The 16387-nt window shown below is 40.1% G+C and overlaps 3 protein-coding genes across 3 annotated transcripts; all 3 read left to right on the top strand.

Moving 5' to 3' along the window:
* The first annotated feature begins 535 nt into the window (after positions 1–535).
* On the top strand, positions 536–4802 carry LOC141003952 (uncharacterized). Its single transcript, XM_073475442.1, has 5 exons — positions 536–590; positions 3542–4246; positions 4330–4458; positions 4540–4583; positions 4686–4802. The coding sequence occupies exons 1-5, from the start codon at positions 536–538 to the stop codon at positions 4800–4802; spliced, it is 1050 nt and encodes a 349-aa protein (XP_073331543.1).
* Positions 4803–7344: 2542 nt separating this feature from the next.
* Positions 7345–8989, top strand: LOC141003360 (uncharacterized). Its single transcript, XM_073474685.1, has 5 exons — positions 7345–7402; positions 7538–8230; positions 8495–8620; positions 8712–8755; positions 8870–8989. Exons 1-5 carry the CDS (start codon positions 7345–7347, stop codon positions 8987–8989), a joined length of 1041 nt encoding a protein of 346 aa, XP_073330786.1.
* A 4593-nt stretch (positions 8990–13582) lies between these two features.
* Positions 13583–15222, top strand: LOC141003359 (uncharacterized). The gene is made up of 5 exons (XM_073474684.1): positions 13583–13640; positions 13776–14483; positions 14730–14855; positions 14944–14987; positions 15103–15222. Exons 1-5 carry the CDS (start codon positions 13583–13585, stop codon positions 15220–15222), a joined length of 1056 nt encoding a protein of 351 aa, XP_073330785.1.
* The last annotated feature ends 1165 nt before the right edge of the window (positions 15223–16387 follow it).

Genomic DNA, 16387 nt, shown 5'->3' with positions numbered 1-16387 from the left:
CAACAGACTGAACAACGACCACTACTTTGAAGACACTGTTGGCTGGTTAACATTATACAACTGTTCTCAAGGGATAAATTATCTTATTTTATGGTCTTCTTGAAAAACGTTTTCAGCTGCTAAATCATACATGTAACAACATAACTGTTGAAGCTGAAAGACATTTTCCAAGTCATTCATCAATTCTATGAATCATCTGCTCAAAATCGCTTGATTTCTCTTTGACATCATGGCATCCAGCCTATTTCCAAACGCTGAGCAAGGACTCGTATTGTCCATTGTGTTGTATTTAATAAAGATCACTTGCTTTTTCTTTTTTTACTGATTTTAAGTCCAATGCAAGGAGGATGTTCTCTGTAGAGTGTATGCCTAACCATGTGAATCTCCTCAGAAACCAAACTTGGCAGTGAGCACGTGATTATGTTTCCTATAGGTCACACAGAGTTATTTCAGGCTGGCCAATCAAACTCTGTCTCTTCTGTGAAGAGCGGAGAAAAGACCAAGTTTATGTCATTCAACACACAAATTCGTTACGATGACATCCCCAAAGTTTGTCTTCCATCTGATATGTTTGTTCTTGGGGATAACGGGTGAGTTGAGTTTGTTGATTCAAGTATTCATTTTGTAATGTATGGTGACTCCTCATACTAATGTGTCTGATGTAATGATTGTTCTGATTCCTTTCACAAAGAAGTAACTGTGTGTTTGTTTTGTCTCTCATTTCATTTCAGCTCAGACAACTGCTCTGAAGTCGTCCTCGTCTGTTCATCCAGACGGAGGTTTTTTATCAGTAAAAACTGGGGACAGCTTGACTTTGCCATGTTTCTGTAAAGCTGATGTTGCTGCAAGGCTTTACTGGTACAAACAACCTCTGGGACAGAAACCACAGCCCATCGCGACGTTCTACAAGTTTGGAAAAAATGGCACTTTTTATGGTGAATTCAGGAACAATCCACGCTTCACACTGGACTCTGAAAATAGTACAAATAACCTGACAATCACAAATTTTAACATCTCAGACTCAGCTGCTTACTTCTGCGCAAGTTGGGATTCAGACACATTGGACATTTCAGAGAGTATTAATGTCACCGTAGAGGATTCATCTGGAGACGGGAGCAAGATGGACTGGCTGAATTGTGAGTAACTTTCTAGAACAGGCTGCCTCATCTGAGGAACATTAGACCTTAATAAAACATAACAAACACAAAGATAAAGGCCCAAAGCTCTGTTTCTGGTGTCTGACTCTCTACAGGGATGGACTGTCAGGTCTTGGTGTACTACTTGAGTGGAGCTTTGGCATTCACCACCATCGTGGTTGTTATACTGGCTTGCACAGCGATCAAGATAATGAAGAGACACAGTTTCAGACTCCAAGGTGGAGTAGTCAAATCTATATTCTTGTGTCTACTGAAGATGGATTTTCAATAAAAAAGGATTTGTCTGTTTCTCCGTCAGATTCTCAAGCAAGATTTTCAGCTCCCACCACAGCAAATGATGAGGTAAGATTTTTCTCGAATGAATTTTCACTCAAATAATATTTTATTGCACAAAATGTAATCATTTTTTGTGGACGTTATTTTAATTTTTGTCAGGCTACTGCGATACATTTTGACATGTTTTGTTGCCAGGGTTCCCAAGAGGCAGACAACCTCCATTATGCGACTGTACATTTTAACCAGCCCGACGGATCAGGACAACAGAGGAACAGCACTGTTAATGAATGTGTGTACTCCAATGTGAAGCTGTAGAACTCGACATGTCTCATTTCCACTTTTTAAGTGGAAGTGAAACTTTTTGATTTGTTACTTCTAAAGTAAATTTAAATGTAGATCTTGAGGTAAATACTCTCTTTTTTCTTCCCATTGGTCTGTTATCAATGAGACGATAAAATTAGGTAAGGTTTAGTAATGTTCGCATAGACAGCCCTCTACCCTCTGGTGTTTGTCCTTTTGTTGTTGTTGTTACTTTAGAATAAAGTCTCTATCTAATCAAACCAGTAGATTTTTTAAGGTCAGATTATTTGATGCTGCTCAAGTGACACATGAGCTTTTATGGATCAAGTATGTCATGGACTTTTTTGTTCTTTCCCTCAGTGGCTTTTTTACACATCCCTGTTTATGTTTTTGTATGCACTTTTTTGTCATTAAAGATCACATATGTATGAACTTCTGTCTGAAACCATGTGAAACCTTACACATGCGTAGTATACTGTAAGTGTATCATGGAAAAAAAGGCATTTTTAAGCATTTTTTATCAGATTTGTCTGATGATTCTATACATATGATGTTTATATCCAGGTGACCATTGAAAGTAAGAAATGGCATCCTCCATGTTGATTTAGATAGGGGCCTGGTCTTGTTAGCCCAAAATAACTGCCTAAAGATGGCTGCTGAGGGCCGAGACTTCTCTAAAAGGACTTTGGTTCTGAGCGTCTCTGCAGACTGAGAGCTGGCAATGGTGACACTTTGAAAATGATCGAGGAGGAAATAGATGCACTCAATCTTTTTTTTAGACCTCAAGGAAACACAAGTAGTTTATGTGTAACTACACTTCCTGTGTATTGTGGTGCGTCCGAGCGTACAGCAGCACTAAGGCGGATGCTGACGTGCTGCACATGTAGCCAGTGTTGACCAGATGTAACAGGAGCAAAACCTTTATGAGGTACTATAGTTATTATGCATGCTAAAATGTTTTGTCCCTCTTGTTAATGAAAATTGAGATAAAGTAATGAAGCATTGAATACTGTCAGCTGGATGACCTTTCAACCCCCATGCTTTTTGTAGTGTCTTCTCTTTTCTGGCAGCCCCCTTTTGTGGTTTTCAGCAGGATGCAAGAGTGCCTCTCACACGGATATCCCTTAAAACATACATTAACAATCAAAAACAACAGGTCAGATTCATGCAATTATGTCCACTCTGTGAGACCAAAAGCGTGCAACGTAAAAGTTAAAAGCATGTCCACTTCATGCCTCGTCGTAGTTATTCCACTACCGCTAGACGTAGAACTTCTCTTATTTGATCTCTGCAGCCTGTCCAGTACAACTGAGATAAATGAAACTGAATAACTCAATATGGAGCTCTGAGTGTCCACTGTGTCCTGTTACCTGTTTATATTAGATATGAAGGTTATTTTCATGGATTTTAAATCTAAAGTCAACATGGGGCTCTTCTATATAACCTACTTCCTCACCATGTGGACAAAACTTGACACTATATGAGGCGGTGAACATGTGAACATGCACAGCACAGCATCACTTCAGCTTGCACAATCACACACGCTCTCGTCGCTGAAGGGCAGAGAGGCCTTCTATGTTCTTTTCATTTCACACGGCAGTTTGAACACGATGACATCGTCAGTGTTTGCTTTCTGTCTCACATGGCTGTTTTGGGGACAAACGGGTAAGTAGCGTTTTTGTTATTCAAACTCTAATTTTTAGTGTGCGAATGGAACAAACGTTTCTATTATTTTTAATGTACTGATTTCACTGAATTCTGTAAAAGTAATTCAATTTAACTTCACTTTTTCTTTTGTTTCACTTCAGCTCAGACAACTGCTCTCAAATTCTCATCTACTCATCAGGAGAGTGATTTTGTATCAGTTAGAATCGGGGACAGCTTGACTTTGCCGTGTTTCTATATAGGTGATATTGCTGCAAAGCTTTACTGGTATAAACAACCTCTGGGACAGAAACCACAGCTCATCTCTACTTACTACTTGTATGAGAAAAAGGGCACCTTTTATGACGACTTCAAGAACAATCCACGCTTCACACTGGACACGGAAGATGGCAAAAACTACTTGACCATCACAGATTTGAACATTTCAGACTCGGCTACCTATTACTGCATGAGGTGCTATTTAAACATGCTAAAAATTTCAGAAACCATTACTGTCAGTGTGAAGGGTTCAGGTTTGAACATCCCAGCTTGGGTCCATCAGTCAGCTCCTGAGATCATCCAGCCAGGAGGCTCTGTGACTCTGAACTGTACAGTACACACTGGGACCTGTGATGGAGAACACAGTGTTTACTGGTTCAAACACTCTCAAGAATCTCATCCAGGACTCATTTACACCCATGGAGGCAGGAATGATCATTGTGAGAGGGAAGACAACACACAAACACACACCTGTGTCTACAACTTGCCAATGAAGAGCCTGAATCTTTCTCATGCTGGGACCTACTACTGTGCTGTTGCCTCATGTGGACACATACTGTTTGGAGACGGGACCAAGCTGGACTTTGAGGGTGAGTAACTGTTAGTCCATATCATAAGTACTTGGGATAAAAACGGAAAAAATACAAGAAACACTCTGTTTGGTTCTATACAGATAAACCTGTACATGATGTTGCCTTGGTGTATTTCTGGAGGGGAGCATCGGCATTCTTCAGCATCCTGGCTGTTTTACTGGCTTTCTCAGTGTGCGTGATGAACAAGGGAAACCACCACCAAACTTCAGGTAACTAACACTGTCTGTGTGTGACAGCTTGTATTTAATGAACATGACTTTGAATAAAAAGCTTTTTCTGTTTCACCACAGAGTCTCGATCAGGATGTTCGGCTCCCTCCAAAGCAAATCCAGAGGTGAATAAAAACTGTAAATCTATTAAGACACATTGTTTTACTGAACAACACGTTTTCTGTGAAGAGCAAAATAACTATATGTAATATATATTTTGTTACCAGGGTTACCAAAAAGCAGAAAACCTCTATTACGCTGCTTGTGTCGACCTGACGAAGAGATCAAGAAAACAGAGGGATCAGACCTGGAGTGAGTGTGTGTACTACAGAGTAAAACAGTAGAGCTGGACTCATTACATTTGTACTTTTGAGTAAGAAATTGTAATCTGGTAATGTAGATTTAGATTTTTAGTTTGATCTAAAAATGCTTGCATAATTTCTTTATGGCCTGCAGCCCTCATTAAACTGCTCTACACTTTGCTCATCTGTATATTTAGGATACCTTTTTGTGTCTCTTTGTTTGTTGCATATAAACCACGTATCTGAAACTATAAGGTTATTATTAATGAATCATTCTTGTATATTCAGAAGCTCAGATTTAATGTCGCCATAGAAGCTGCTCATGTGCTTTTAGGATCTAGATTGTCACAGATACGTTCTCTTTCTATGTTTAATAAATTCAATGTCAATACCCAATCAAATCATGCTTTATTTTTGTAAGTGAATTTTATGTTGTTAATAATCAAATAAACATAATAAAAGTTTGGAAATACTTGCGTTTCAAACATTATGTGTGTGCTTGTTCAATACAGAAGTAACTCACACCACATTTAAGATGACGACCTCACCCACCACATTTAGTGAGTGAGTGGTAAAACTTGACCTGCAAATGTGAGACTCTCTTATGAGACATTACTACCTGCAGCATGCTAATGCATCATTGCACAAGTTTTGATTTTTGATCATTATTCCAGAGGGAGATTGGTTTTGCAGTTTTGGCACAAGATTGAACATCCACAATAAAAACATACACACACATTGCAAGAGAAACATGGCAGACACACCCTAAACATGTCACAGCAGTCATGGCAAAGACAAAAGGAAAAAGTAATAACAGTACAGTACACAATACTGCATGAAATGCAGCACCAGCTGTGGTAATGCTGCAGTTTAGTACTACTAGAAGAAAAAAGGGTGAGTGAGCACCTGCTGCCACTCATGCATGTGAGTTATGAAGTGTGATGGCGGAGGAAATACAGGAATCATACTAAGCCCTTTCCGCTTTAATGCCTCAGAGGAGGGAAAATAACCAATACAGTGAAAACTGCCCAGATGTTGAGTGCTACAAAACAGTATATTACACAGGAAATGATTAGATCATGAGGTTGAAAGCTAGGATGATAAAACTCTAGTGAATGCATTCCTCTTTGCCACATGCCACACCTGAAAATGAAAGCTGACCGATATCATCTACATTGTTGACAGCTCTCAGCTAGCTGCTGAGCTAATTAAGTTATCTAATGCTATAGTTTCACAGACAGACAGATTAACATATTAGTGTGAGGCCCTTGACAGGAACGGAGAGTTTCTGACTATTACTATCCGTTAGCATTAGCTGTTGGTCAGTATCATGACCTGTGTGAGCAGGACAAGAGTAGCATCATAAGGCAGACAGACAGACAGACAGGCATGCAGGTAGTCAAGGAACAAAAAATCTTTAGGGGGAACAAGTGAAACGAGTGGGGACGAAAGAATCGAGCTGGGGATCTCAGACAAATGGCATGGGAGCTGGAATGGGTGGAGCAGAAGACTTGAGGTGGACGGTCTGCAGTCAACATAGATGCATGGAGCAGGATTGGGGAGATAACCAAGAGGCAGGGCAGAAGGGCAGAGCTGCTGGCCTGGATGCAGGCAACTCAGATGGAGCTTCTCTAGAGGCCGGCAGGGTGGGGGGCAGTAATGACATGCAATGATCCAGACAGGAGATAAAAATCTGAGGGCATCTAGTGGACAGATCAAGAATAATGACTGTTTGAGGAAGAGGAAGTGAGAATGTGGTTGAAGAGAGGGACAGAGGCAGATTTTGATTGGTCGGCGCTCCCCTGCTATCTAGCTAAAACATTTAGGGTTGTAAATGAACGTGCGCAGGTCGGCTAGATCATTTATTGCCTAACAGAAATATCACTGTGTTAGTCATTCTAAGCAGCAAAAAGATGCAAGATGTGAAGTTGATTGCACTCACAGAATGTCCCTATATCCTAATACCACTCGCAGTAAAGATCCAAAACAGTAGATTCTTCATCAGGTCGCATTTGACGATAATGCAACTTAAAGTGCTAGTCAGAATACGTTTTAGTTGGAGTAATATAAAAAGATATTATTTTGAGTAATCATGCAGGCTTAGATCAATACAATTTTGATTATGACAATCAAAGCATCTTATGTTTTAAATACATCACATAGTACAGTCTTGCTTCACTCTACCGCAGCCCGAAAAGAGAGTTGAATATCAGTACAAGTAATAGCAATGGATGAACGGCTCAAATCTTTGTTTTGACTGTGACCTCAGTTTTTGCCCAGATATTGAGCATAAATGCAAGGACTGTTTGTTATTGCTGTGTTTATATTGGATATGAACATATGCTTTTGTTTTTCAGGGATTTAAGCTCCAATCAGGAGCCATAATGTTCTTCATATATCTCCAACCACCTGAAAGTTTTTTCAAAACCCACAACTTAACACGTTAGATGGCAGTGAGCATGTGATCATGTTCCCTATATGGGACATAGAGTGTCACTTTAGTTGGCCAATCAAATTCAGTCTTGTCTCTGAAGAGTAGAGAAACCATCAATATTCTTTCATTCAGCACAGCAGCTTGAACACGATGACATCTCCAGTGTTTGCTCTCTTTCTGCTCACATGTTTGTTCTTGATGAAAATGGGTAAGTTGCTCTTTGTGACTTTAATCTAGTGTAGTGTACGCTCTCAGACAAATGTCTCTCATATATTTAACTGATTACCCAAATTTGTCACATTACATTAACTCTTCATTTGTTTTGTCTCTTATTTAATTTCAGCTCAGACGACTGATCTGAAATTCTCCTCATCTGATCGTCAGGAGAGAAGATTTGTATCCATTAAAACTGGGGACAAGTTGACTTTGCAATGTTTCTATAAAACTGATGTTCCTCCGAGACTTCGCTGGTATAAACAAACTCTAAGACAGAAACCAAGGCTCATCTCTAATTACTACAAGTATGAGAAAGATGTCACTTTTTATGAAGAATTCAAGAACAATCCACGCTTCACACTGGATACAGAAAATGGCAAAAATCACTTGATGATCACAGATTTGAACATTTCTGACTCTGCTACTTACTACTGCGTAAGTTTCTATGGAAACAAGTTAACATTTTTAGAGGACGTTACTGTCAGTGTAACAGGTTCAGCTTGGGTCCATCAGTCGGCATCTGAGATCATCCAGCCAGGAGGCTCTGTGACTCTGAACTGTACAGTACACACTGGGACCTGTGATGGAGAACACAGTGTTTACTGGTTCAAACACTCTCAAGAATCTCATCCAGGACTCATTTACACCCATGGAGGCAGGAATGATCAGTGTGAGAGGAAAGACAACACACAAACACACACCTGTGTCTACAACTTGCCAATGAAGAGCCTGAATCTTTCTCATGCTGGGACCTACTACTGTGCTGTTGCCTCATGTGGACACATCGTGTTTGGAAACGGGACCAAGCTGGACTTTGAGGGTGAGTAATTTACTGTTAGAAATTGCTAATCTGAGGAGTAATAAAAATGCGATGGTCGTTTCCCCATGAGAGTGTTTTTTTTGTATCCCAATAAAGGGTTAATGATTTAAAATGTTGTTTAATGAGGATCATATGTTGTACAGACTGTAAATGTGTGACTTTGGGCTATATATGAACTGGATTTGTCAAGTCATATTACCCCCGTACCAACCCTTGGATAAAAACATACTGCAACCTCTCTTTCTGAAGTCTTACTCTCTACAGATGAGGTGGACTGTCTCGTCTTGGTGTATTTCTTGAGTGGAGCTTTGACATTCACCACCGTCCTGGTGGTTTTATTGGCTTTCTCAGTGTACAAGATGAAGAAGAGAAACAGCTGCCAGCCTACAGGTAGCTGGAACTTTTATCTTTTTTGTTATCTGTCAGCTTGTGTTCTCTTGTGTTTGGGACTAAAACAAGATTTTCTGTTTTTCACAACCAGAGTCTCGAGCAAGAGTCCCACCTTCCTCCACAGAAAATGCTGAGGTGAGTTCAGTTTTGATTAACTGTTGAACAGCTATTCCTCCCCTTCTTATAGCACCATAATTAACTGTCTTGTGGAACCAAACTGTGATCTACTCTTTTATACTTTGTTACCAGGGTTACCAAGAAGCTGAAAACCTGCATTATGCTGCTTTAAGTGTTAACCAGGCCAAGAGAACAAGAAGACAGAGGAACAACACCGACAATGAATGTGTGTACTCCAGTGTGAAGCTCTAGAACTGGACATGTTTCTTTTGCATTGCATGAGTAAAGTGGCAGTTTCTAAGAATCTCTTGGGGACTTTCACATAGGTTTAGATGTAGATCCTCTGACGTCTCTTTGTAGATTCATTGTGATAAGGTTCCGTAGCTACTTTATTTTTCTCACTAAGAGGGCAAATCTAAACTCTTAACATACCAGTACATTTAGAAGGACGGATTAATTTTTTAAGCTCCTCTTAGGCTATGAGCACCAGCACAAATCAGTGATATATGTCTTTTATCTTTCATTCTTTTTCATTTTCATGTACATTTTGCATCATCAATGATCAAATAAACCTATGAATGAAACTTTTTGTTGTGTTCAATCCCTGGAAGCAGGGGCATCGCTCCAATGGGGGATGTGGGTGTTTTAACACTTTTTTTCACTTCAACACCCACACTTGCAGTTTTTCCGCAGTTTTGCACAAACGCCTTACTACAGCTGCTCAGTTTCTCTGGCCGCTCTGTGTCTGCGCTTGCTGCGGCTGCCTCCTCTCCCCCTCCATCTCCTGTTGTTGCTTCAAACATGACACCGGCTTTGAGTGTGACCGGCTGATGATTGGCTGTTCTGCCTTAAGTCCCGCCTCTCTTGCTGAGTTAGATTTATTGTTGGAGGCAGGAACTAGCTAGGTTCATAGTTCACACCAGCACATATCCACCCAAAAGTGGCTGATTTGATTTGTCATAAACACAGTGGCAGGAGTGGGAGCTCTGAGCCACCATGCCTCATTGTTAGTGAAAGCGCAGTAGAAGAAGTTATGGTTATTTACATCTCCCTTTTCCAGTTACTGTGAATGAGTGTTTATGCTTTCGAGGTTTTTAAATAAGCTTGATATGTGTTTGGGAGGATCTTCTGTTTATGTTTTGTTGACATGTCGAGTGTTCTGGGTATTATATTTCGTTTTTTAGACTAATGGTAATTGCTAATTGGGATATTGTTCAGCAGCTAGCTAAATTTGATTATGTATGTGGCATGTAATGTATAAAGTAACTGTGTGAAGAAGGCAGGGAATTGACGAGGAGGAGGGACAAATTGCCATTGTTAAGCAGTGTATTTTTGGGTTTATTGCCAGTGCAGTTGATTTTGATATTTTGAGCATTGTTTGTTGATTAGCTGAATACTTTTGTGGATACTTACCTGTTATGTTTGATTGTACCTGTTGAAGAAAGATGAAAGAAAAGTGTATATTATCATTTTAATGTTTAAAAACAGTAAATTGTTCCATTATTTATACCACCAGAGAAAAAGCTTTGTGTGGGCGTTTTTTTGTATATCTCCCCTTTTCAGGGCTCAAGTAAGCAAAATTTAGCAGTCTCAGTCACAGTCCTGTCAGACCCATGTCACTATCAAGCTTACCACTGTCTTTTTGTCACGCAGTATCATTAGGATGCAGAAAAGAAAGAGGAAGGAGAATATTGACACCTTTGTCAAGAGAAATCCTGTAAGTGAAGTTGAAAGCTGAAAGTTGAAAAATGTTGACATTAAACAGCAGTAACCTATTTCAATTAGATATTGTTTGCATTTATTTCATGATATTACTTTTCAGTATTCACTGAGGTTTGCTAGGGCCACAGCTGTAACTGTTACAGCCTATTCCTTTACCACTGCACCCTTGTTTAGGAGAGGAAGTGGCTGGAGGCATCGGTTTCAGAGAGAGCACAGGAAGGTTCACAGGTGAGCAATGAAATGAATGTTACAGATTGTGAAAGAGGCCTATGAAGGAAGAGGGGCCGTGTGTGTGTTTGTGTCATGGGTGGTGCTTATTTCCATCCAAGGTGCACGTGTGTGTCTGGTGTGTTTATATCAAATTCCCAATTTAATTTCAAATGTTTTGATTAGGGTGTACGTGAGGATGTGGCAGGAGTGAGAAAGACAGAGATGAAGAGGGAGGAAAAGGCAGACAAGAAGAGGGCAGACAAGAAAAACAGAGTGAAGGAGAGGTCAGAGTCTCTTTGACCAAGTCGAAACAGTTGCCCAACTCCTCCTAGTTGTACCTGTGTCATCAGCAGAGTCAGAAAGGAGTTTCAGCAGCCTCCGGAGGCTGAAAACATGGCTACGCAGCACCATGACCCAAACCTGCCTTAACAGTGTTGCTGTGTGCCATGTACATAAAGACTAGCTGGACAGGGTAAACAGAAAAAAGATTGCTGAACAGTTTGTCTCCTGTAAGGAGGGCAGAAAGAGCACTATTGGATCTTTTAAATGAGAGGTAGTTGGTCATATGTTCATTGGTCAGTGTGTTTGTTTAATGTCACATTCATCGACCATTTTATGTAATTGTAACCAACTGTAACCAATCTTTTGAGCATTCTGAGTTGGCAAAGTTGATGAGTTTGTGTAAATGAATTCAAATAAAAACATGTAATAACATAAGACACAGCCATTAAGATTCTCAATTTGTAGGTGACCTTTACCTTACCAATTGCCTGATATGTACTACTGCACAGGTCACTGATAAAACCCATTGCATTACATCAAAAATATGGACTCTAGGCAGACTGTGTCACAATGGTCAAAATGTAATGTTCACCATTAGAGTCCACATATTTACTCAAATAAATGCAGAAAATGTTAATATTTACAGACACTATGAACAAATGCATTGTTATTTTTAATGAAATATTCATTCATTTTACTCAAATCATTTTCTGCTCTGTTATTACTTGTCTAACTGTGTGAGACTGTCTTTACTTGTGCAACTGACTCGAATTTAAGCACCAAATGCAGAACAGACCTGCAGCACTGAATGAAGAAAAGCCCAGGCTAATATGCATTATAACTGTTAGATATCTATGAATGACAACATGAAAAGCAATGCCTATCCATGTAATTTAGCCTAGTGGGAACAGTTGAGACTGTCACCTCTCTTTGCAAAACCATCAAAGTCGAGCGTCATGTCTGATGTTGAAATGTGCAGCACATAGGACAGGTGTTTATCAGTCAGTCGTGATGTGTAACGTGACTTGTTGAAGTTCATCACAGAAAAAGTTTCGCACACATACGTGGAGCCAAACGAGACTGCCATGGCAGGAACTGCCATCTAACGGTCTGGCTGGGTGTCAGTATGGACAGTCAAGGGGGGTTCTGGGAGTTCAGGCTGGATATTGGCGAGGTGTTCCACTGGGCAGGACATATGCACCCATAGCTGACTGGGGTCTTGACCACATGGCGACTGAGGCTTTGGGGCAGTGGGCGGCTGTGACTGCCAATGGTGTCGGATGCCATGGCAACACGTCTTGGCCTCCATGGGTTCCAGTAAAGTGACCATGCAGTTACCCTAAAAAAGTGACTGCTGGGTGTCAGGGTGGCTCCAGTTTATTGAAGGCTCACAGCAGGGTAGGGTAGTGTAGGATAGGGCTCATGACAGGCAGGATCAGAGCAGACAGATAGTGGGATAGCTTCAGGTTCACAACCCCAAGTCTAATTGACTGGAGTGCAAGCTGCTTTCTGCTGGGGGCTATCATCCTGATGGCAAGCATGGTGCAGGATAGCTGACTGGGAAGCTGGATGAAGACTCCACCCCTTTGCAGTTTCAGCTCGTTCTTCTGCCAGGCAAAGTCTGGTAAAAATATCCCCCAAGTGCATGACCTGCATTCTTGTGTGCTTCCTTATAATGAGGGTGTTACAGCAATAATTTGCAAGGTCCTGAAAGGTGTAAATCATCTCATGTATCAATGTTTGGCCAGTTCATACTAACATGCCATGGTGTGAGCAGGACCACAGGAGTAGATGATGCAGGCATAGCTGGCGTAGATCAATGATTTTCTCAAAACAATCTGATTCAAAGCTTACAGGTCCATGACGCAGGTAGGCAGGTAACAGCTCCAGGTAACAGAAACTCACATATAGAAGCACAAACCAACAAAGGATCCAAGAGGAACTTGCGATGTTTGAGCAAAAATAAAAATCAGGGGGCATCTGGTGGACAGAACGAGAATGGCAGTGACTATGACTGAGGAAATGAGAATTTGGCTGAAGTCAGCTAGATCATTTCTAGACTTTATCAGGTCACCTTTGACAGTACTGCAACTTAGAGTCCAAGTCAGAATACTGGACTCTGAGTCCAGTATGATTGGAATTTTTATTGTGATGATCAAAGCATCATACGTTTTACATTTATTGTTAAATTTAAAAAAAGCCCCATAAATACATCACACAGTACAGTGTGTTGTTTCACTGCACAATAGCTTGGAAAGAGAGTTGAGTATCAGCATATAATAATAACTATGAATGAATGGCTTAAATCTTTGTTTTGGTACATGTTAAACATAATGACCATCAGTTTTTAACTAGACATTGATCTTGTTACTGCTTTGTTTATACTGGATGTGAAGTTTTCGGGGATATAAATTCAATTATGAGCTGTAATGTTCTTTAAATATCTCCAACCACCTGAGCGTTTTTTTCAGAACCCACAACTTAACACGATAGATGGCAGTGAGCATGTGATCATGTTCCCTATATGGGACATAGAGTGTCACTTTAAGTTGGCCAATCAAATTCAGTCTTGTCTCTGAAGAGTAGAGAAACCATCAATATTCTTTCATTCAGCACAGCAGCTTGAACACGATGACATCTCCAGTGTTTGCTCTCTTTCTGCTCGCATGTTTGTTCTTGATGAAAATAGGTAAGTTGCTCTTTGTGACTTTAATCTAGTGTAGTGTACGCTCTCAGACAAATGTCTCTCATATATTTAACTGATTACACAGATTTGTCACATTACTCCAACTCTTCATTTGTTTTGTCTCTTATTTAATTTCAGTTCAGACGACTGATCTGAAATTCTCCTCATCTGTTCGTCAGGAGAGAAGATTTGTATCCATTGAAGCTGGGGACAACTTGACTTTGCAATGTTTCTATAAAACTGATGTTCCTCCGAGACTTCACTGGTATAAACAAACTCTAAGACAGAAACCAAGGCTCATCTCTAATTACTACAAGTATGCCAAAGATGTCACTTTTTATGATGAATTCAAGAACAATCCACGCTTCACACTGGATACAGAAAATGGCAAAAATCACTTGATGATCACAGATTTGAACATTTCTGACTCTGCTACTTACTACTGCTTAAGTTTATATACATACGATTTACAATTTTTAGAGGACATTACTGTCAGTGTGAAGGGTTTAGGTATGAACATCCCAGCCTCGGTCCATCAGTCAGCATCTGAGATCATCCAGCCAGGAGGCTCTGTGACTCTGAACTGTACAGTACACACTGGGACCTGTGATGGAGAACACAGTGTTTACTGGTTCAAACACTCTCAAGAATCTCATCCAGGACTCATTTACACCCGTGGAGGCAGGAATGATCAGTGTGAGAGGAAAGACAACACACAAACACACATCTGTGTCTACAACTTGCCAATGAAGAGCCTGAATCTTTCTCATGCTGGGACCTACTACTGTGCTGTTGCCTCATGTGGACACATCGTGTTTGGAAACGGGACCAAGCTGGACTTTGAGGGTGAGTAATTTATTGTTAGAAATTGCTAATCTGAGGAGTAATAAAAATGCGATGGTCGTTTCCCCATGAGAGTGTTTTTTCGTATCCCAATAAAGGGTTTAATGATAGAGGATCATATGTTGTACAGACTGTAAATGTGTGGCTTTTGGCTATATATAAAATGGATTTGTCAAGTCACATAACCTCTGTACCAACCCTTGGATAAAAACATACTGCAAGCTCTTTCTGATGTCTTACTCTCTACAGATAAGGTGGACTCTCCTGTCTTGGTGTATTTCTTGAGTGGAGCTTTGACATTCACCACCGTCCTGGTGGTTTTACTGGCTTTCTCAGTGTACAAGATGACGAAGAGAAACGGCTGCCAGCCTACAGGTAGCTGGAACTTTTATCTTTTTTGTTATCTGTCAGCTTGTGTTCCCTTGTGTTTGGGATTAAAACATTTTCTGTTTTTCACAACCAGAGTCTCGAGCAAGAGTCCCACCTTCCTCCACAGAAAATGCTGAGGTGAGTTCAGTTTTGATTAACTGTTGCATAGCTATTTCTCCCCTTCTTATAGCACCATAATTAACTGTCTCGTGGAACCAAACTGTGATCTACTCTTTATATACTTTGTTACCAGGGTTACCAAGAAGCTGAAAACCTGCATTATGCTGCTTTAAGTGTTAACCAGGCCAAGAGAACAAGAAGACAGAGGAACAACACCAACAATGAATGTGTGTACTCCAGTGTGAAGCTCTAGAACTGGACATGTTTCTTTTGCATTGCATGAGTAAGGTGTCAGTTTCTAAGAATCTCTTGGGGGCTTTCACGTAGGTTTAGATGTAGATCCTCTGACGTCTCTTTGTAGATTTATTGTGATAAGGTTCTGTAGCTACTTTGTTTTCTCACTAAAAACATGTAACTAAACTCTTAACATACCAGTACGTTTAGAAGGATGATTGATTTTTTCAAGCTCCTCTTAGGCTTTGAGCACCAACACAAATCAGTGATATTATATGTCTTTTATCTTTCATTCTTTTTCATTTCCATGTACATATTGCATCATCAATGATCAAATAAATCTTTTAATTGAACTTTTTGTTGTGTTCAATCCCTGGAAGGGCCACTCGTATCACCAAAGCATGTGACTGACCTCATCAATACATCGCCAATGGTCTAAAAAATAATAATTCACCTGTGAAAAGCCTTTTCGACACACATTTGGTGCAGATGAAACAACATTTACAATTCAAACGATGTATTTAACACAACAGACATCTGAGATGCATATATGAGTCTGAACTTTTACACTAAGCTTTTATGACTCATATTTCCCAAAGACTGTGATAAATGGATACTCCCAAGCATTATTACTAATATTATTATTATTATTATTATTATTATTATTATTATTATTATTATTAAGCATTGGTTATGTTTGCAGAGTTAGTTGTGTGAGGATTAAAAATGCTGTCGATGGCCAATACAGCCATTACTATTTGGATTTGATTACCTTCAATGGCATGGACGAATTAAAAGAATAAAAGCATAAAATGCTAAAACGGGTCGAGTATATGTGTCGGAACCACCGGTATACATTTAAGAGGTTACATGAATGAGGAGACTGTCTAGGTTTAAGGTACCCTGCGGGTGACTCAGACGGTCCCTGTAGTAGTTCCAACTGTTGAGACTAAAAGGATTTACATGTCGACTTGTAATGCAACTTCAAAAGGGCACAACTGCAACATTTATCCTCCAAGGTCGTCATAGTCTCCCCATTGAACTCCTTTTCTCATTCTTCTGATCTCCATTGCCTCTTTCCTCACCATTGCTGTCCAATTTTCTGGTTAATGGCAAACTAGCTTTATTAACTGAGCTCCAGGACCACAAGGCAGGCAGGAAGGCAGGGAGCCTGTAGTCGACAA

This window comes from Pagrus major, chromosome 10, assembly GCF_040436345.1.
Source record: "Pagrus major chromosome 10, Pma_NU_1.0".
NCBI classification, from domain to species: domain Eukaryota; kingdom Metazoa; phylum Chordata; class Actinopteri; order Spariformes; family Sparidae; genus Pagrus; species Pagrus major.
The sequence above is the reverse complement of the archived record's forward strand: the minus strand, read 5'-3'. Positions and strand labels throughout refer to the sequence as shown.